At 36.7% G+C, this 21,534-nt stretch overlaps 1 protein-coding gene across 2 annotated transcripts in view; it reads right to left on the minus strand.

The window, feature by feature from the left end:
• The window catches only part of SLCO1C1 (solute carrier organic anion transporter family member 1C1), a gene marked incomplete at both ends in the record, with an annotated part of 45,741 nt that overhangs the window by 11,788 nt on the left and 12,419 nt on the right, over positions 1-21,534 (minus strand). The window contains 6 exons of one of the 2 annotated variants that reach the window (XM_079715202.1): positions 2,786-2,981; positions 8,268-8,432; positions 9,432-9,677; positions 11,527-11,625; positions 13,163-13,309; positions 16,864-16,988. In XM_079715202.1, coding sequence (XP_079571328.1) covers positions 2,786-2,981; positions 8,268-8,432; positions 9,432-9,677; positions 11,527-11,625; positions 13,163-13,309; positions 16,864-16,988 — 978 coding nt within the window. The remainder of the gene's footprint in view (positions 1-2,785; positions 2,982-8,267; positions 8,433-9,431; positions 9,678-11,526; positions 11,626-13,162; positions 13,310-16,863; positions 16,989-21,534) is intronic. The other variant, XM_079715203.1, reaches the window with a different exon arrangement.

The following is a 21,534-nucleotide window of genomic DNA, read 5'->3' on the forward strand; positions in this document are numbered from 1 at the left end:
ACAACTTCACATGATATCCAGTTCTTGGCTGATGACTTTTACTAACATCTACTGACTCTAGAATCTTCTAATATTTTTCTATGCAGTGATGTATGAAAACAACTAACGATAGAAAAGTAAAGTAAACCTTAAGAGCAATTTATGACATTACTCTTATTATATATCAATATAATAACAAACTTATATAATATTCCATCTTATAGAACTACTATGGATTTTGTCATCTCAAATGTAAAAGCAAAAGACCTTTGAGATGTCTTCTAGCAGAATGAAAGGGTATTTAACTGGGCCTCCTAAGAAGTCATCCAGGAATATGTCATCTTATTCTCTTCTCTAAGGCATTAAGTTTTAACAGAGACTGTGCTGTAGTATCTGAAAGTATAAATGTGTCTTTGAAGGCCTAGAATCAGGCCACTATGGACACTGTAGGGCTGAGATTTTAGAAGGTTAGAGCTAAAAGAACTGTGGGTGTGATCTAGGCCAACTTCTCATTGGGCAAATCAGGAAAGTCAAGTCCAAAGTAGGCAGATAATTTGCTCAAATTCACATTTGTTAGTGACAAACCCAGAATTAGAACCCTTCCAGGCCTCTGGATTCTACATTTTTGTCTTGCATCAGACTTATTCTCATCATTGCAGAAGAAAAATTTCTTCCACTATCATATCTAAAGCTTATCTATAGTGTTCCTGTTTAATGTCCAGAATTAAAACAGCCTTGTGGAACAAAGAAACTCTGGAAAACCCCTGAAGAGCATGTTTATTTTATAAAACCAATTCTTTTATATTACTGAAGGTGCATTAAATTTATCACTTAGGGCAATCTTGAAGCAGAAATTAATTGCATATATGTTTTATGTAGGATGTGTTGACAGTAGAGTTGTTATTTAAATTTTTAATTATGAGTTTTATCAAATATGCCAGAATGTTTATCCTCAAATGAGATTTTTCTTTCAAAATAGCCATGTTGGGAGGGGAGAGATTTCCCCAGTGATGTTGCCTTTTCTTTGCCTCCTTCCAATAACAAAGCTGCTCTTAAAGGTTAAATCTTTGCCACTGTTGAGAATATTCTAAAAAAGACATGGAAAGCAATTTCAAAAGAGGAGTTTTAAACAATGATAACATTATTGCAATATAGTTATAGTCTTTTGAGATGAACTGCTTTCAGGGGCTAGTACTCAATGAATAATTATTTTGTTTTGTTTAAAAATATTCTTTTATTATCATCTGAGTATACTTTTAATGTAAATCTCAAAATTTTTCTGTTGTTGTCTACTTACATATTTTCTTTGGCTTAAAGATAGCATAATGTCATAGAAAGAACATTATACTTTGAGGAAGTTACTTGACCTTTCTAATCTCAGTTCCCTTTAAACGTGGGTAAAAAAACTTACTTCATAAAGGCATCTGAAGGTAGAAGTGAGATAATAAAACTAAGGTGTTTTCTAAATTGCAAAATATAAAGTACTTTACCACTGTCCATCCACCATGAGGATCTTAGGGATAGTAAAAGATGGCACAGGGCTTCTACTCGCTCCAGAATCTTGCAGCTACAACTAACATTCTTAATCTACATTGATCACTGTTACCAAGGCAACACTACACTCCATTAAGTCTAACTGTTGCTGTGATAACTCTTAGAAGCAACGATATATGAACTTTGATTCATTAATTTTCCTGAACATTTTAGATGGCAAAAGTGTAATTGATGTTCACTTAACAACAGGGGAAACCAGGATAAGGAAGATGATGGAACATGAACACAAGACAGATAGATAAATGGGGAAGGAAGCTGGAGAGCAAGCAGTGAGCAAGAAGCAACTGAACCATCAGGAAACAGAACATAATGTCAGGAGTGTTGGCCTTTGAACTACAGGTGGAATTTTAGGCAGTCAGTCAGATACAGTCAGGGAGGCTGGCCTGGCAACTAGTAGCAGCTCAATAATTTTTTTTTAAACAAATAATGTATAGATAGGTGGAAGGATGAAGAGAACTGCCTCTGGTAACTCAGGTTCAGGGTAGAGTGATAGCAAGGACTCTTGAAGGGGAAGGGTGAAGTAGTTTTAAGACCCAGCCTTTAAACTCTGGAAACTAATCACCCACCCCAGGCAGGATGGCATAAGTCTGAAAGCATCAATAAATATTCTTGTGATCAGCCGCAGAGAGCTATAGAGAGCTTGAATGTGGGTCACTGGGTTGAGGGATAGCCATTTTCTCCTGAAATTTCCCTTGATTTGAGTAACAGAGACTATAAAGCATGGCACAGAGACCATTCCAGTTATCTAGGTGTTCAAAGAAAAAATATACAATTGTTTCCATGAGTGGCACATCTATTTTGTTCCCGGTAAGCACTAATCACTTTCATGTATATCATCTCACCTTACAAAACCTTAAAAGGCTGTTATTATTTCTATTTTTAAAATGCAAAAATTGAGGCTACATTAAATAACTCATACAATGTCACTTCACTAAGAACGGGCAGAGGCAAAATTCAAGGTCTGTATTTTCCACTATCAGGTTGCTGCCCTAAAGTAAGATGTGGATTTAGCATTCTTTATATTTCTCTAACACATTCAAATTCAAAGGAAATGACAGATTTTGGTGCCAATAACAGATTACATGTCATAAACATTGTCCACAATTCCATAATATCCACTATCCCATAATAAAACATCGACTTCTTTTTCTTAGTTACAATGCTTAAAAATTAAATTATCTTATTTTGAAACTCTATCAATAATTTGATTAAACAAGGCAATCTCCTCAGATTACTTAATGAGTGAACATACCCTTGGTAGGAGACTGTTAGTCCTGCTACATCAGAATTTTCACAGCCCAATGCAAAAAGGGAAAGGAATAGGAGGTACCCAAGGACAGATGATCCCAAGTAGAGCTTTGCGGCTCCACACACACTGATTCTGAATTTTTTCATGACTATCCCCCCAGAGAATATTCCAAAGGCCACTGCAGGTATATTGATGAGCCCTGAGGAAAAAGAAAATTTTGTGAATCTCTAAAAGAAATATGAGTACACTCACACAAACTTTCTAAGGGATTATAAAAAATTATACAATAGTTTCTGACTGATTATTAACTACTTGGTTAATTTAAGTTATAGAAATATAGAAATATTTCATAATTAGTTAATAGTTACTCTCCTGTGTCAAGATGACTAAATTATAACATGATTTCAAAAAAGATTAGTAGCACATTTCAAATATACTGTCAACGTGATTCTCCCTTTTAAGTTCCTTAGGATCTATAAGCTGTCCATGAAGGGCCAGTGTGATGGCAAAGTTACTGAACAGCATATGAGATGTGCTTCTTGCCCCCCAAAGCTTCTTTTCTTTCATCTTAGGTATTTTTGAGTCATTTAATGAAGTACAAATTTCACATTGATTTCTTCATTGCACAGTTTTTCCACTCACACCATAAAATGTGTTGCTTTTACTGTGTTCGTCAAAAAGTTCATTTGGTTTAAAGTAAAAATAAGACATTCTTCATTTTCACCAAGAACTTTATTGAACAACGTATTCAGTAACCAAACAAACTTTTTGGCCAACCCAATAAAATGTTTACCATCTAAATATTCCAACTGGAAACGTTAGCTGTAATTTATCCTAGCACCTACAGTTTGTTTCAGTTTATTTTCTATGATTTCTCTTGAATTTAATATTTATGTTTATCCATATATCAGGAAAGCTACAAGATAGTTTATTATATATTTTAGTATTATTAATTACTATTACTATTATTATTATTATTTCAGCACACTTGTTCAAGTTAAAGACCCTATTCTTTGTTACTATCCCATACAAGAGTTATGAGGAATGTGTAAACTGTTTGGAGATGCTCAGCAGAATTACGATATAAACTGGAAACTTTGATTCCCATACAGGTGCATGAAAACCTTAGCCATTAGGATGAAACAGTAATGAGTTATAGTAATAATAGTACTTTAGGATGTTTTTAAAGCTTTTTTCCCAGAGAAGTAAAAGTCCTGGTTATATCATGGACCCTGACAATATTACTCTAATGTTAGAAGAAATAAATATTAAGATTTTTATTTTACAAAGAGAAAAAAATGCAAGAAAAATTTACATATTCCAGTTAGGTGCAGACAAAGAAGTAAAATTAGCCATCCTTCTTGGGCATAATAAGAGGTTTTGTTTCCCCTCACAAATTAAGATAGTTTTCTATCACCTCACAGATTTTTAATGTAACTTTACTTAATTCTAGAACACATCATAATACAATTCTAAATTTACTATGCTAGCTTAGCCACAAAAATAATAATGCTTTCTCTTATGATCATCTTTTCTCAAACAATTCTCTTAATTTTTCCTTATTTGTCTGTGTAACATCTCCAGAAATTGAGAATGATAATCATTGTCAATGATAGTCAGTGTTGATGTATCTTGTCTACTACTTACTATCTTATTTAATCAAAAAATTTCAAGAAATTAAGCAAAAATAAATAATTGCAATCTGTGTATTAAGAAGGAAAAGGAAAGATCATGTCCATGTAACTTCATAGTGATAGGAAAATTCTAAATGAAAGATTCAGCTGTCTAATCAAATTTCTTTCAGTAGAAATTGGAATGGAAATTTTTTTAAAGCCCATACCCTTTAAAAAAAAAATTTTATCACATACTTTCTAGTCCCTGACTTTGAAAATTTTTTGTTGTTTATTTTTCTTTCATTTTATTTGCAAAATTAACACAAGCAAATGCTATTTCTAAACTTTAAAAAGAATGTGACCAACATATAAAAACATGTACAGTAAAATAAATTTTCATTGGATCAGTCGGCCCTTGAACACTTTAGGGAAATTTCTGTTTATTCTTTCCTCCATGTCATATCAAATGCTTTCTCTGAGAGTAGAAGGGAAATGTGTCTTTTTTGTGCCTTTCCCATATTTTATTACAGAAAGGGTCATTCTCCCATAATCCAAAGAAAAAAGCTGAAGGAGAAAAGAGAGAGGGGTAGGAAAGAAAAAGCGAAGAAAGGGAGAAAATATATTTGTTGAATGAGAGCTATGTGCATTTACAATCCATTTTATATGTCTTTTTTCATCTTTATTTTAACCAAGTGATGCATTTCTTTTCACCATTGTATGGAAAATCAAAACAAGTGTTAGGGATGTTGAATAATTTACCCACTTCCCTTACTCTGCCGTATCCCATACTTAATAATGTAAAATTATAATGCACCCAGGAAAGTATCCTAGTTATAATGACATGGAATTACTAAACATTTTTTACTTAGCTCTCACAAAAGTACTTGAATTATCTATAGATATGCCAGAAACTATGAGGAATTAGAGTTCCAGGCAACCTTTGCTAGATGGCTCAAAAAATTCTGATGATGAGTTTGTTTGGATCTCAGAGTCCATTTCAGTATACAGAGTAGGGTCATGGATTAAAAGAAATCAATCAGCCACAATTCAAAAGATAATTATTAATCAGATTCTTCCTGACAGTTTTCCAAAAATAATTATGCCCAGTGAGGAAATACAACTCAGAAACTCAGGGGAAATAATTTTATTCCTGGCTACATCATGTATGTATGCATGTATGATACATATGCATGATATTGGGCAGGCCATTGAATCTCTCAGAATCTCACATTCTTTCATCTGTGCTAATTACTCTTAAAGATAATTTTACAGGCAAAACATATTTCATTTATTATCTACTTAATAAAGGAATGAGATTACATGTAATTGCATTTCTTTTCTAAGTAACTTTCCCCCCAAAGGGCACTTAATTCTCCTTTATGAAATGAACTTTTCAACTGGAAAATTTTAAAGAACTTATCATTCTAGTGGGAGCAAAATCAAAGGCCCCCAAATCTCTAAGTGTTATGCACATGTTGAATAATGAGAAATAAACATATACTTAAAGGTATGTTCTTCACTACAATTCATGGGGAGAAGATGGTCTCTTCATTTTTGGTAAATGAATCTTGACCTCCCTCACATAACACAAAAATACTTTGTATTATGTGAAAATACTTTGAAAAAACTACTTTGAAATGGATTATAACCTAAATGTGAAAGTTAAAACAATCTACTAGGAACAATATTAAGAAAACATTTTCATAACCTTGGGATTTGACAAAGATTTCTTAAAACAGGCTCAAAATAGCACTAATGAAAGAGGAAAAGATTAAAATTGGACTTGATTACAATTAAGAAGAGTGAAAAGGCAAATTGAAGTCTGTGAGAAAATATTTGCAAAACATATATTCAATAAAGAACTTGTATCAAGAAAAAATACAGTACGCCTACAAACCAATAAGAAAAAGATTGACAATCCAATTAAAATGGGCAAACGACTCAAATAGAATTAACAAAAGATAATGAAATGACCAAGAAGCCTGAGAAGAAATGCTCAACACAGTTAGTCAGCAGATAAATGCAAATTAAGCCACAATAAGATACCATCACACCCCATAAGAATGGTTACAGTGAAGAAGACTGACAATACCAAACATTAGAAGGATATGGAGCAACTGGAGCATTCTTACACTTCTAATGGGAGTAAACATTTGCACAACTCTTTGATGAAATGTTTTGGCAATATCTGCCAGATCGAAACATATTCCCTATGATCCAGCAATTCTACTCCGGGATATAGCCAAGACAAATAAGTGAATCTGCCTACCAAAATATGTGTGGAATGTTCACGCAGTGTTACTTATGATAGCCCAAAGCAGTAAACAACCCAAATGTCCATCAACAAGAAAACAAATAAACTGTGGTATATTTATGTAATGGGATATTACACAGCAATGAGAAGAACAAACCACCACTACACGCAATAACATGAATGAATCTTGTAGATTTCACTTTCATTGAAAAAAGTTACAAAAGATTACATAACTTATTTCATTTATATAAAGTTCAAAAACAGGCAAGACTGATCGATAATGATGGAGTTCAGAATAGTTATTAACTTGGAGAAGAACATTGGGTAGAAGAAGTTTTGAGGGAGCCTTCTGGGGAACTGAATTGTGCTACGTGTTCTGGATAATGATCACCACACAGATATACACATGTAAACATTTATACAGCTGAGCTATACATTTAAGGTCTGTAGACCTAACTGTTGCTTATAAGTTATGTCTCTAAACACAAAAGAAATGTTAAAATAAAAAGAATGTCAAAATTTCATTCTTCTTCTAGTCTTCTTAAAGTCAGTATAAAGCTTTGATTGGCATGGATGAGGTGTGGGGTTAAAAAAAAACCCTAAAATATCAATATTTCTTCAGGTCAACCATTAAATAATAAAATTAAATTAATTTGAACCAATTAATGTTGAAAGTAAAATTCAACAGTGATTATAGCCTTCACATTTAGAATTTAGGGGAAGGACAGCAGTTCAAAGAGTCAATTAGAATTACGTCTGCTAAGTGCCCATTATCCAGGATTAGTATAAGAAATTTATACATCCCAAAATATGCTCAGCTGTTTCCTCACACACACACGCACCCTGGTCTCTTTCAGAGATAGATGAATAGAGCAATTTTTAAAATATTTTATGAAGAAGAAATTATTTTAAGCCATTGGAGTCTCCTATCATAAAGGAACATGTCCAAAGGAATAGAATATGTTTTATACTTTGAAACAGTAGCATTAAATAACACCTTTGTGGACTAAAGGAGCTAATCCAGGTTTTAAAGTATCCAATTGCTTATAGGATGGTGGTTATATATTTGGAGATTCTGGTTCTTCTTCATTCATCTTTTTTTTTTTTTTTTTTTTTTGCCCTTGAATATGTCTCTTATTGGCTGTCCTGCTGGGCTAGAAACACAGTCCTTTTAAATAACCCAAATGCCAGGAATCAGAGAAGTGTTTCAACTCTGAGCAAACACAAACTTTGTTTTGCAATGCACACCTTTTAACCTGTCTGAATACTTACCTTTTGTAATCCTAGAAACTGTTCAGGTAAAATGGCCACTGTTATGAGGTTTCAGCTACACTTGAAAGACAAATATCCATTACTAACAATCTCCTAATAAAATGCATATTTGGTCTATGTGGTATTCTCGTGGTCATTTACACAGAGTTCTGAACAATTTTTGCTACAAAGTCGTACCACAGACTATCTAAATATTTTACTCTGCTAGATTTTTTTCGCTTACTTTTTGAAATGCCATAAATTACCTTCAGTCTAAATATTAGAACAATTTCTCTAAAATTACTAAGGATTAACAAGACACAGCTGATATTGCCTATTGGAAAGCAGGAAGGACAGAGAAGCATACCGATAACAAAGTTGGCCTTAGAGGATGACTGCCCATACTGTTGCTCAATGTACTTCGGTTTATAAGTCACCATGCCAAATAAGGAATTGAACTGAACGGTGCTTGCACACAAATATAAGAAGTACACTGGATTTCCAAAAAGACTCTTCAGTGATGGCAGAAAATCTATGAGACAAAAATAGCATGGAGTAATTAAAGACAGTGTCACACTTGGCAGAAATACAGCCATGGCATCAGAGCTTAGAGGCTGAGTCTCATTGTCATGGTTCTGAGGAGCATTTATAACGTGGTACACACACGCACTCTAGATATTAAGCCATTGGCACAAGTCAAGGCTGAGTTCCGGCCAGGCTCAGATCCAGACATAAGCACTCACTTCTACAGGCATAAAATATAGATTATAAATTAGAGTGTCAGACAGGAACAGATTCCTCTGATGTGGGTAAAAGACACAAGGGATAAGAATACTCCCTCACCATTGAGCTGGGAGTCATGGACAGGACATTAAGAACTTGAGTTTTCTGGTCTCCTTCAAACTTGGGTCATGGGTGCAGAGAAGGGAATATGAAAGTTATCTCCAGTTAATTATTGTTAGAAATGAGCTTTGGCATTCTCCCTTCTTCTTTTACGCAGCCAAACAGAAATGTGATGATTTTCTATAAATGTCAATATTGCTGGGCCAGTTGAGGGGGACCAATCTTTCTCATGGCCACCCATTTCCACGTGGAGGGAATTCACTAGAACATGTCTGACCTTTGGCCCTATGCTACACTCCTTTGATTACTAGTGGGACACATGCACTGGAGCACATTTTCAAGTGGGTGGATGCCATCTGTTAAAAGGCCACAAGCCCTGAAGATTCACTCTTTTCAGTCCACCCAGGTGAATGTGAAACAGCCCTCCCAGGGAGGGGCAGTTGCAACGTCTACACTGAGGAGGTGTAAAGGTGGGGACAGCAGCAAAGAAGGTTACTAAGACTCTGGGTCAAGTTCTTCAGTCAGTTTTCCAGTAATAAAGCTGATTTTTTAATAATCTGCTTCCTGTACAGTTTCTCAGTTTTTTCTGAACACATGAAGTGGAGAGAGGGGTATTATTTATAGATCGCCTATAAAGTTTCAACAGGAAAATGGAAACTGTTTCAAAATCAAGGAGAATCTGGCTCACCTCTTGCCATTTCCATGATTTTTGCTTTTTCTCCAAGAGGTGTTTGGTAGTCCGTGTGATCATCCATAATAAACTTAGATTTCTCAGAGGAGGAATTGGAATCCTGTCTGCTCCGGGGTCTTGGTAGACTCTTTGGTAAATACCAGAAAGGCACAGCTGCCAGAAGACTTATGCTTCCTGCTATTAGATAACCAAGCCACCAGGCACCCACCCACTGTGGATCTTTTGGGGTGATGGTTATATGATCTGAAAAAGAGAGAGGGTGGCCAAAGAGCATATACAGCAAAGCTAGTGTGTTGAAGAGTCCTCTTTTTTTAAAAGAAAAATCCAAATGTTACCTCTATCACATCATAAAAATACCTACTAATTCATACATGATAACCTTTTCTAATCTGAACATTATTGTTATCTTGCTTTTTGAAGGAAAGAGGGTGTTTTCAGAGCATGATTATTTCTCCTTTTGTTTCTTTGATTAAAAGCATAGAGTCTACACACTGGAAGGGATCTCACTCTGCTCTGGGCTTCTGTCTGGACCCATGACAGGAAAAAAGCAACATGTGAGAAAGAATTATGAGGGCTTAAAACCTTCTGCCAGCTACCCCACGAGTACCACTTTCATCTGATTTACATATTGAATGTTTGTCTAAGACTTTACTGGAAAAAAACGTTACGCCCTATGCCCTCTGGCCCAAATCTAGTCTGAGCCACTCAGAATGTTATTTATTAAATGATGATTGAGAATACTTCAGAACTATTCTAGGTCCAAAGCAAGATTTGTATATGTAATTAAAACTTCAATATCTAATCATCATAAAATTTTGTTTTTGATATTATTTCTTATTTGACTAAAAGGTAAGCATTGACAAAGTTTTTTAACCAAATCAAGTTTTTTTTTCTATATAAGAACCCATGAAACATATTATTATACTCTACCTCTACAACATTCTATGAGAATCCTTTGACAACTAGGCTCAATTGGTACTACATTATAGTCACTACAGTGTTTTAACTAGTTTACCACTGCATGCACATTGCTTCCCTTTCACAATTTTTCTCTGTACCACTCATCACACCAACACTTTCTTATCTATATCAGTCTCCACGACCAGATTTTAAACTTCATGAAGTAAAGGAACGCAACTATTAGGTTCACTCTGGTTTTTCCATAACATCTTACAGAAAAAGCCGAGTGAACTTTTTGGCCAGGCCAATATCTTGTTCGCTGTGGTAGAACATCACTTGAGATAGAGTAGATGTGAAATAAATTTGGTAGGAATAATGAATAAATGAATAAATAAAAATTTTGGAATGCATATTCCAGTTTATTTGATTAAAAAAGAACAACTAGCCCAAGAGTTTTGCATTCTTTGTTAACACACAATAATCATTTATAATACACACTAATGACAATGCAATTCCAGAATTTATAAAAGTGAAACTTGTTTTCTTGTTTTGTAACTGCTTTCTAGGGTGTCTTTTAAAAAAACAGATGAATTTTATCTATGTCAAGGGACTACATCTTATATAAGGAAAGAAACAAATGAATAACTATGGAAAGATGAGGCCTCCATTTATTCCCTCCACAAGCATTCGCCCAGAAGGAAAGTTAGTCTCACTATAATATGCCTTCTACTAAAAAAAGACTCGTACATTAAATAAGGAAATTTTAGTTGCCAGAAGACTTTCAATCTTTGGCCTTCCTGACAAGTCCAGAAATATGTTATCAATTGATGTGACTGCAGTAAATGTTGATTCACCTGAAACCAACAAGAGCCAACAAGTAGCCACAGTTGTTAGTCTTAACTAAGCTGGAATGCCTTTGAACTGGGAAACCAGAAGTGGAAACTGATACATCCGAATAACAAACCAGGGGTCATCCGGTTCTAATCACCACCTATTTTTCATATTCCATACACATAAATCATGTGTGATGATTGTATCAGTAATAAGTTTTCCATGGATTATTTGCACTTTATGAAAGACTACCATCCTGTCATTTTATAAAAAGGCAATTTGATATTTTCTATACTATTCCTATTAAAAAATTACAGTAACTAAATAAAGTAAATGAATAAATAGAAATAAACTCCCTTACCTAGATTTACAAAGCCAATGTCAACATACAGTTTGGCACATAATGAGCCTAACAGGAAGCCAAAGATCGGTCCTATAATTGCAACCGTCTGCACACACCCTGCACCAAAAAAAAAAAGCAATTTCTTTGCTCTTGTAAATTAAGTTTTAAACAAGAAATGTGCATAAGATTCAGTTAGTCACTGAAAATGTTTCCTCAACTCTTCCCTTAAGTGTGCTTGATTTGTCAATTTTTCAACCTCATTGAATAGGAAATAAGTCCTCCTCAGTGTTGGAAGAAGAATGAACATTTTTAAGGCACTAATTATCTCTTAGTAAGAAAACACTGAGACTCTGAAGAAGTTAATTTCCCCAAATGGAGCAAATTTTACTCCCTAGGATTAGATTCCCCCTAGTGATAAAAATCAGAATTATACTATTTTGACAGTCTTTCAAAAACCTTTCATGGTCAGTTAAGCATAAAACTTGTTTTGACATTAAAATGGATTTCTTCCATGTTAATGAAATGTGCTTGCATTCAGAGCTTCTGGGGGACCATCTGCAAGTGCAGTAACTATGCAGCCAGCAACGAGGTAGACTTGGGAGAGGGGAGAGGTGTCCTCTGGAATGCTCATGACCCACCTGGGCAGCTTTAACAGGCAGGTGGAGCAGATCTCCCAAATGACACCATTTCTAGGGACCAGAAGATTGCTCTTCCTTGCAAAATATCTCCCATCTGCCTTTCATTTCATCACTGAGCTTACACACATATTCCTGGGAGAGTGATTTAAATTAACTGGAGGAGTAAATAGCAATTACCAGGTCCTTTTCAGAATAGAAGAGAGGGCAAAGCAGAGTGAGCGGGCTCTGAGCTCCTGGACAGGACAGGGACACCCTGATGCCTGTGTGTGTCGCTTGGCTTCAGTCTTTCCTCTGGTCCCCAGAGTAATTGCCTAGCATGTGCCATGGAGCTTCTGTTCCAATTCTAGGTCCTAATCTATGCTACAGTTTTCCATTAGAACTGGTGCCCTGTTTTTAACTACAGCATGCTTGGATATCATCAGAGACCTCTGGAGTTCTGTGTGAGTAGCCAGGGCAGAACCATACCATGGACCTACCTACAGCCCCTCAATGAATTTAAATCTTGTCCTTCTGTCTCTGAGGGTGAGACTCTCAAAAGGTCAGAACCCCCCAAATCAAGACTAATGTATGAAACAGAACAAATTTAGCTTCCGAGACATAAGAGGCACTCAATAAATACTGCTTCCATTCGTTTACCTTTGGAGTTTGCTATATTTGGGGTTTTGTGATTTTAGCTGCTGGTTTATCTGCTGGGGCCTGTCCAGACGTATGGTTGGCTCAGGCCTTGCTCTTGTCCTTCTTCTGTATCTATGAAGATACTTGCACAAGTCATATATCACAGCAGTTGAGCTCACAGATATTTTCTTTTAATCTGATATTCTTTCCCTAATGCAATAGGTCCTTCTAACTGAAGTTTCTTTGCTAACCAAATCCTCAGTGTGGACTTCAGAAAAATGCGAACTGAATAAAGGAGTTGGATATGAAGTATAAAACCTTCCACACCCTATTTAGTTGAGAATGAAGTTGAGAAAACCAGGTACCCTGTATCCCAAGAAGATGAATGAGGTGGACATTACCAATATAGAAAGCCGCATTGTCCTCATTAGCAAAATCATCAAGGTAGGCGATGCCTAGAGGCTGAATGGGAGTTTCTCCAATGCCACGAAGAAGGTTCCCCAGGAAGACATAAGCCCACATGGAGGAGCTGGCATCAATTTCACATTCTTGAAAGGAAAGCAAACGAGGTTGAAACTCGATCACTATCGAAGTTAAACACTTATTCTGCATGTCAACAAGTTGTCCTAAAGTTGCATGAGAATGCAGAAGTGAAATTTGCCATAAACTTAATTTGATAGGAGTTTGAGCAAGATATTTTAGGCAGTGTAAATCTCCCAGAGAACAAGGAAATCTATTGCTTCTTGTTCCTGTCCCCTTATTTCTTATTTTCTTTCTTTTTATTTCATATTTATAATGAATTCTTTGAATTTCTACACTCCAGTAAAATTCAATATCCTGTCTGGGACAAAATACAAAAATTTGAACAAGGATTTTCTCACCTTAATCTTCAAACTTTTCTATTTTGCAACAGAAATCACTTGTAATTTTATTGCTGAACAAGTTTTATCTGAAATTCAAAATTTTATATGGGTGATACTTCAAATTTGAACAGCATTGCCTACAGTTATAACTGTTTGATAGTGAATGGCCATGTTAAGGGCTCACGTTTCAGAAACAAATTCATATAAAAATATAAAACCTTATATGCCTCAGTTGTATAACTATTCCAACAAAAAGAACCTTTAGACCATATTTTTAGAGGGAAATTCAAAGCTAACAATTTAAAAATACTTTCATAAAAGTCATGTCTTAATATGAACATGTGAAGTGGAATAATTACTCCCATATAATAAATTAAATATACTTTGAAGAGTGTGGTGACTTTAATAAAAGCAATAATATTAACCATCTATAAAAAATCACCATTTCTGGATTCTCCCTTTCTGCAAGGCACTGGGCTAAGTGGTTTGCAGACATTTTCAAATTGAATTCTCCTAATAACCCTATGAGGCAGGAGATATCTTCTCCTCTAGTAAACTTGAAAGTGACTTTTGAAGGTAAAGTATGGGTTATGAAGAACCGGGGCAAACGCTTTTGTATAGATGAGTCAGACTCTGTGACAGAAAAGATTACTATGTAGTCATATTGCTTTTAGTTCTGATTCTGCCTCTTCTAGAAATGTAGCCAAGTGACCAGGGATTTTTCACTTATCTTCTCTGGATTTCTATTCCACTCCCCAAAATATAATGGGGACTCCTTTTTAAAAATTGATTCCAGGGATTCCCTGGTGGCGCAGTGGTTGATAGTTCGCCTGCCGATGCAGGGGACAGGGGGGAAGATCCCACGTGCCATGGAGCGGCTGGGCCCACGAGCCATGGCTGCTGGGCCTGCGTGTCCAGAGCCTGTGCTCCACAGTGGGAGAGGCCACAACAGTGAGAGGCCTGCGTACCGCAAAAAAAAAAAAAAAAAAAAAAAAAATGATTCCAATGTCAGTTCCAGCCCTGACATTTGTGGGGTTCTATGCTTGTTGGTAGAGGAGTCTTGTAGATAAGTGCAGACACCTTAGCTTTGTGCTTTCCAGTACAGCGGCTACAAGCCACATGAGGCTATTGAAATTTAAATTAATAAAAATTACATGAAATTTAAATTCCATTTCTCAGTCACACTGGCTATATTTCAAGTACTCAATAGTCTTGTGCAACTAATAGCTATTGTACTGGGCAGTATAGATACAGAACATTTCCATCATTACAGAAGTTCCCGTGGAGAGCTCTGTTCTAGAGTATTTGGGTGAAATGGGGTTTGTGTGCAAAGTATTTTTGAGAAGAGCCCTCTATTTACCCCACTAACCCCTTTAGGATAAGCCTTGTGTCCGCTATGTCTAATATCCACATAAATCTATGACTTTAAGGGAGCAGGATCTCATCTAAAGGAAAGAAAAGTATTGAGTTGTGAGTCTTATACTCTGGACCTGCCTAATAACTTGTCTCTTTACATTAAAAAATTTTCATTCCCCACCCTAAACCCTGTGTCTCTCTTTTTAACATTTAAGGCATAAATATTTCCTAATTAGTTGTATTGTCATTTATACAATGTCTCTCCCCTGACTGTCAAAACCAAGGACAAAATCAAATATCTTCAATGACTGTACATTGTGTACAGGTGAAAGTCCAAATTCTTTAGCTCATCCCCTTGTCTCTTTATATGGACCTGAATTAAACTTACTATCCATTATATTCTTATATAAACAAGCCCTCTGTTCTCATCCATTGATTTTTATATGCCCTTCTCAATTTACCTATTACCTTCTTTCACATTTGCTTTTTCTTCTAGAATGCTTTCTTTTCATATAGCATGACAGGGTAAATTTATTTACATGTTTATGGTCACCCCATGTGATTTTCACCCCTCATATTTCAATATTTCTTTTAATCTTTTGACCCTTCCGTTCATTCAAACAGCCAGACTTCTCAGGTTCATTGACCAGGAAAAGGATATCTCAGAAGGAAGCATTAATGAGGATGTTAGGGGAGTGAAAATGTTTTATGGTGTAGATAAAATATTTAGATGAGTAGCAGGTATATAAAGAAGGACTTCCACACTGCCTCTGTAGAAATGGATTCCCCAGTCTAGGGGTAGGGAGTAAGAAGAGGGTGGCGGGGAGGAGGTGTTGAGCATATTTATGCTAAAAGGCTATGGAGACAGGATTTGAGCATCTGCCAGTGCAGCATCCCAGAGACATAGCAGACACCTGTGGGTAGAGTCATGGACTCCATGAGTGAAGAGAACCTGTGCCACTGTGGCCAGGAAGAACTCAGGGAGGTAGCAAGGTCCCGAAGATGAGATGGCTGCACCGTATAGCTAGGCATCCCTGCCCCTACCTCTTCACAGGGTTCCCAATGCCTAGAGTAACATGGAAGAGATGGTTCCCATGCTCCCAAGGGTGGCCCACACATAGCCTTGCTTTGCAGTATGGGTCAGCCACGTGGAACTCTGGATATGCTAATAAAATTCCCCAAATCCTCTCTTGTGTGGAAAGTAGAATTATTTCCACGTTTCCATGATGGTCACTTTTGCATCAGAGAGAGCCACTGTGCTAAAAAGGACACGAACATGGACATAAGATGACCCCAAGATGACATGTATGAACAAACAGTGTGGCCAGAGGGATTTTAGATATTTAGGCTGACAGAGGACTACTGATAACACCAAGACCTCCCCTCCCACAGTTTTCTCCTTTACTATAATGTAAAGCTCCCTAGAATGTAAGCAACCCCTGGGAACATGGATAGAGATTAGGGACAAATTGACTGAGATTACGTTTTTGCCATTCTGATGAAAAGGGGCTGAACACAGAAATCAAGTTGAGTTTGGGGGAAAAATGTATTTCTTTTATAACTGAGCAATGGGCTGAGGTTTGTACATGCTAAACTAGTTTTACCCTGTTTCACAACTTGCCTTGTTTGGAACCGCTGGAAGCTTTGCTCAGTCACCAGCAATTAATGCCCCATCTTTCCATAATATTTGATTGTCTGCATATTTCCTTAGGGCCTCATCTCTGCTTTATATTCTAGGAATTTTTATGACACTATAATATCTCAACTTAAGTAGTAAAGCTTTTGACAGCAAAAAATTACATAGATACTTTTTGTTCATATTAAAGCACCTATAACGTCTTCAAAAAGAGCTTGTTTAGTGAAGTAAAAAATAATCGTCTTACCATTATTTATTTTGGATTGTGATTTTTCCATAACTGAGATTGGTAATGGACTGTTTGACCCCAGGAAACATGGAGAGATGCTGAAAGTGGAGTTGGAGAAGGGAGAATACCTTTCATATCTGTACCTGTATAAAAAAAGCATTTTCTTTACTACGAGCTCATTTAACATCATGCTAAAAATATTATATGTGTACTACTTGACTCATTAGGGGACCTGATTGAGTTTACAGCTGTTGCAGAATCTGAATTGCTAAACCAAACCAGCATTTAGTTCACAGATATTACACCATATCTGAACCAATTACCCAGTGTCATGAAAGAAAATAAAAGAATGATTTAGAGAGGCTCATTTTAATATAAAATAATGACTGTAATCACCTAATCGATTGGTGAAAAACTATCCAACACTTCATAAAATCATGATTATCTCTTAAAGCAATAATTTAACAATCATGGCCATTGGCACACTGTACTTAGAGTTGTAAATGTAGTAGAACACCTGAAATGTGGTTTCTAGAAAACTGATAATGATACATAGGCTTTTTGAACCATTTTCCCAGATGGTATCCTTTTCCTCTTCAGTTTATTAATCTGGCTCTAAGTTATTTCTAACTTCACCCTTTCCTCTGTTTATAAGGTTACCATAGCAGCTGGATTGAAGAGCCAGTGCCGAATGGTAGGGCTGCGATCATTCTATCTCCGGCCCCCCAGTGCCATACTCCCTCTCAAATTATCCTTTAGGAGCCAATTTCTTTGCTCTACAGGCACCCTTCAGAGTAGAGGTACCTGATAAAAGGACATCACATCACCTTGATTCTCATTTTGTTCAGGCGCTATGTGACTAAAGGCTAATAATCATAGTGATGTTTGAAATATCAATAGTAAAAACCTATTCAGCATGATAGGGGCAAGATGTATTGAGTTATTAATGTATTCAGATCAATAAATCAGTTACCTTATTATCAGTGTTACATAACCTACACCTCAATGGGTCTATGAACCCCACTGAAAAAGTAAGAACATTTTTGTATGTATGTGAGTATTTAAGGGAAGAGGTTCATGGTTTTTGTCACTTTTATCAAAATGGGTTCTTGACCAAAATTGGTTAAGAACCACTTAATGAGGATAACTGTTTTTTAATTTCTAGCTACAGAGGAGAGCATTTAGTATTAAAATCATGGTAAATATAATTTTCTTTCTTTAATATAATTCCAGAGATACCAGAGACTATTATAATGCATAAAGACTCTTTAAGATGACTGTCAATAGCAATTATGTAGTATTTTGAAAATTTTTAATTACTTGAGCTTTCAGTTTAATCTATCAAAAGGCAACTGCTGCACGCATAATTATTTCGATTTTGAATAAATAGAATTTTATGTAAGTGCCGCCTTTGTCACTAATTACTATATATGACACTGAGAAAAATCAATTAACCTTTCCAAATTTCGTTTTCCTTAGTTGTAAAGTGGGGACTGTAGATATGGTCTGTGCCTATTTAGGTTCTATTGGGTGAGACAAACAATTGAACAGGGGACCAATGGTATAAATGATTTTAAATCAGGGATATTCATTCTGACCTGGCTTCCAACTCCGACTGACACAATATGCGTGAAGTTCTACAGTAGCCTCCTAAATAGTCTCTCTGCTTTCACATTTGCCCCTCCTGAGTTATTTTCCCAATCTGTAGTCACTGTGTCCCTTTAAAAATATGTCAGGGGGCTTCCCTGGTGGTGTAGTGGTTGAGAGTCCGCCTGCTGATGCAGGGGACATGGGTTCGTGCCCCGGTCTGGGAGGATCACACATGCCGTGGAGCGGCTAGGCCCGTGAGCCATGGCCGCTGAGCCTGCGCGTCCGGAGCCTGTGCTCCGCAACGGGAGAGGCCACATCAGTGAGAGGCCCGCGTACCGCAAAAAAATAAAAGTCAGATTGTGCTATTCTGCTCAAAACTCTCCTCTGTCTTCCCATCCCATTCTGAGGAGGTAAAGTCTTTGCAATGATATGTGTCCTTACTACCCGAGGTGTGGTCTGCAGACCAGCAGCATCAGCTGAATCTCAACCCCAACCCCAGAGCTACTGAATCAGAATCTACATTTTACCAAGAGCGTCCGGTGATTCCATTGTCCATCAGAGTTTGAGAAACAACCTTGACGTCTCCTCTGTACCCCCTCACACTTTCCCCTTGCTCATCCCTGCAGTAGACCACATGCCTGACTCCCTCCTCCTGCAGGAATATCCCATTCACTGTTCATTTAGCCTGGAATCTTCTTCCCCAGATGTCTGTATGGCTCTCTCCTCATCTCTTTCAGCCCTTCACAAAGGTCACCATCTGGCTGAGCCATCCCCTGAAAACTCTACTTTAAACTGCAGTGCTCTGCACACTCTTATGTGTCTCCCTGAGTTATTTTTCTCTGTAGCACTTAACATTTCTGGCATATCGTATTATTTGTCTGATTATTTATTATCTATCTCCGTGAGAGCAGAGATTTTTGTCACTATTCTATCCCCGTTACCTAGAACAATGATCAATACATATTTATTAAATTCATGAGTTAGATGCGTAAAATAGATAGCTAGTGGGAAGCAGCCGCATAGCACAGGGAGATCAGCTCAGTGCTTTGTGACCACCTAGAGGGGTGGGATAGGGAGGGTGGGAGGGAGATGCAAGAGGGAGGAGATATGGGGATATATGTATATGTATAGCTGATTCACTTTATTATAAAGCAGAAACTAACACACCATTGTAAAGCAATTATACTCCAATACAGATGTAAAAAAAAATTCATGAGTTAGATGAACTAACACACATAAGGCTGAACACAGTCTTTTGGGGGTAGTCCCTCAGTAATTGATATCTATAATTAATAGTATGTTTAGTTGCACATTGAGGGTATGTCTGCTAGGCAGACAGAGTACACTCCTCGTTGAGAGAACAAAAATTACATTTTGGACAAGTACCCAATTAGTGAGTAATGCTGTGAAAGGTTGGAAAGAAGTTATTGTAGTAATCCTCAGTAGACAGCAAACTTCATGAAGGAAAGAACTGTGTATGGGGGTTTTTTGGTTTTATTTCATTTTGTTTTTTCCCCATTACCTGGCACAGTACCAGGCAAATGGCAGACACTAAATAATAAATGAACAAATATATCTTTCAACATATACAAGGTGGCTGATAAGAATCTGTGTTTGTTTGGCACCCTTTGTCAACACTAGCCTGTCTGGCTTCTCTTAGCTGTACTTCTCCTTCTGGTTTTCTTGTATTAGTACGTTATATTTGTCATCAACTTGAAGTAACACTATTATTAATCTCAATGCAACACCGTTGAGACAAATCATTGCTGTCTGGTTAAAACGAGCTCGCTTAATTATCTGAGGAGGGTTGAAAACAATACACAACAAGACTGACACAGCTCCTAGTTATGTCAGGAAACTTGGTAAACATTTTACCTGTGCCATTCCATTTAATATTTGCAACAACATTACAAGCTAAGTATTATTTTTAATACCTGTAATACCTATTTTAAGGTATTATAAACTGAGGCCTAGGAAGGTTAGATGACATGCCCAAAGTCATGTAGAAGAGCTACTGATGCACTGCAGAATGAATTATGTCAAGGGTCAAGGATTTATCTAGCCTCTGAAGCTACTTTCAAATTTTAATATTTTTAGTAGTGGAACTCTTTTCCCCCACTCTGAGCGAACTGTTGCATGGAATTTCAATGACTAGAACAGATAACACAGCTATGGATCAATCAGGAGTTAGGTGGATTGGAGGCCCTTTTCCTCAGCCTTCTCCTTTGTCTCCTTCTTACCCACTGGCCACATATAACACCTTTGCATAACCTCAGTGATATAAGGAAACTTCTGCCCTGTGGAAAGGAGGCCAGATAGGTGTCCAAAGAGAAGACAGAAGTCTTGAAGCCACAGATCCCTCTTCATGTAAAGACAAAGGGGCCAGAGAAACCACCCAAATAGGTAGGAAAGATCCCACGCAGAGGATTCGGTGAACTATCTTTACAGATTGGACAGAAAAGTCAAAATCAAATTATATTTATATAGGTGACCTGGGAATCCAAGAAACAGTTTGGACCAGATCATTTCTAAGTCTCTCCAGATCTCAAATGTTATGGTATGATGGTCTAGAGTGGACAGTCATCAAAGAATTACTTGATATATAATTTCCTAAAACATTCTCTTGCTTTAAAACCTCTTGGTATTCACTTGGCTCAGTAGACAATGGGCGACCACAGAGGAGAAGCAACATGTATATGTGTGAAGAAGTCCTAATGCTGGTTTTAAGAATCCAATTCTATAATTAGAAGACACCTAACCCCGAGAAGGTCACCAGACTCTCTAGGTCATGGTCCTTAGCTCTAAAATTAAAAAAAAAGATAAAATATGCTCTCCTGCCTCACAGGTTGTTGTAAAGGTGAAATGATATGACAAAATCTTTGGAAATACTAAAGTTGTATGCAAGAACTAACAAATTACTAACAAAAGTATCAACAGTAAACTTCAGGGTTGAAGAATACAAGCACCCCCACTTCCACTGAGAAAGTTCTATGAGATAATATTTGAACATCGTATAGTTATTTCAGTTGGTCATGTATCCCTAAGTCAATGATCTGCCAGTCAATTGTACCATGAACCAGCATACTGTCTGTAGCATTC

This window comes from Hyperoodon ampullatus (assembly GCF_949752795.1).
Source record: "Hyperoodon ampullatus genome assembly, chromosome: 11".
Classification (NCBI taxonomy): Eukaryota; Metazoa; Chordata; class Mammalia; order Artiodactyla; family Ziphiidae; genus Hyperoodon; species Hyperoodon ampullatus.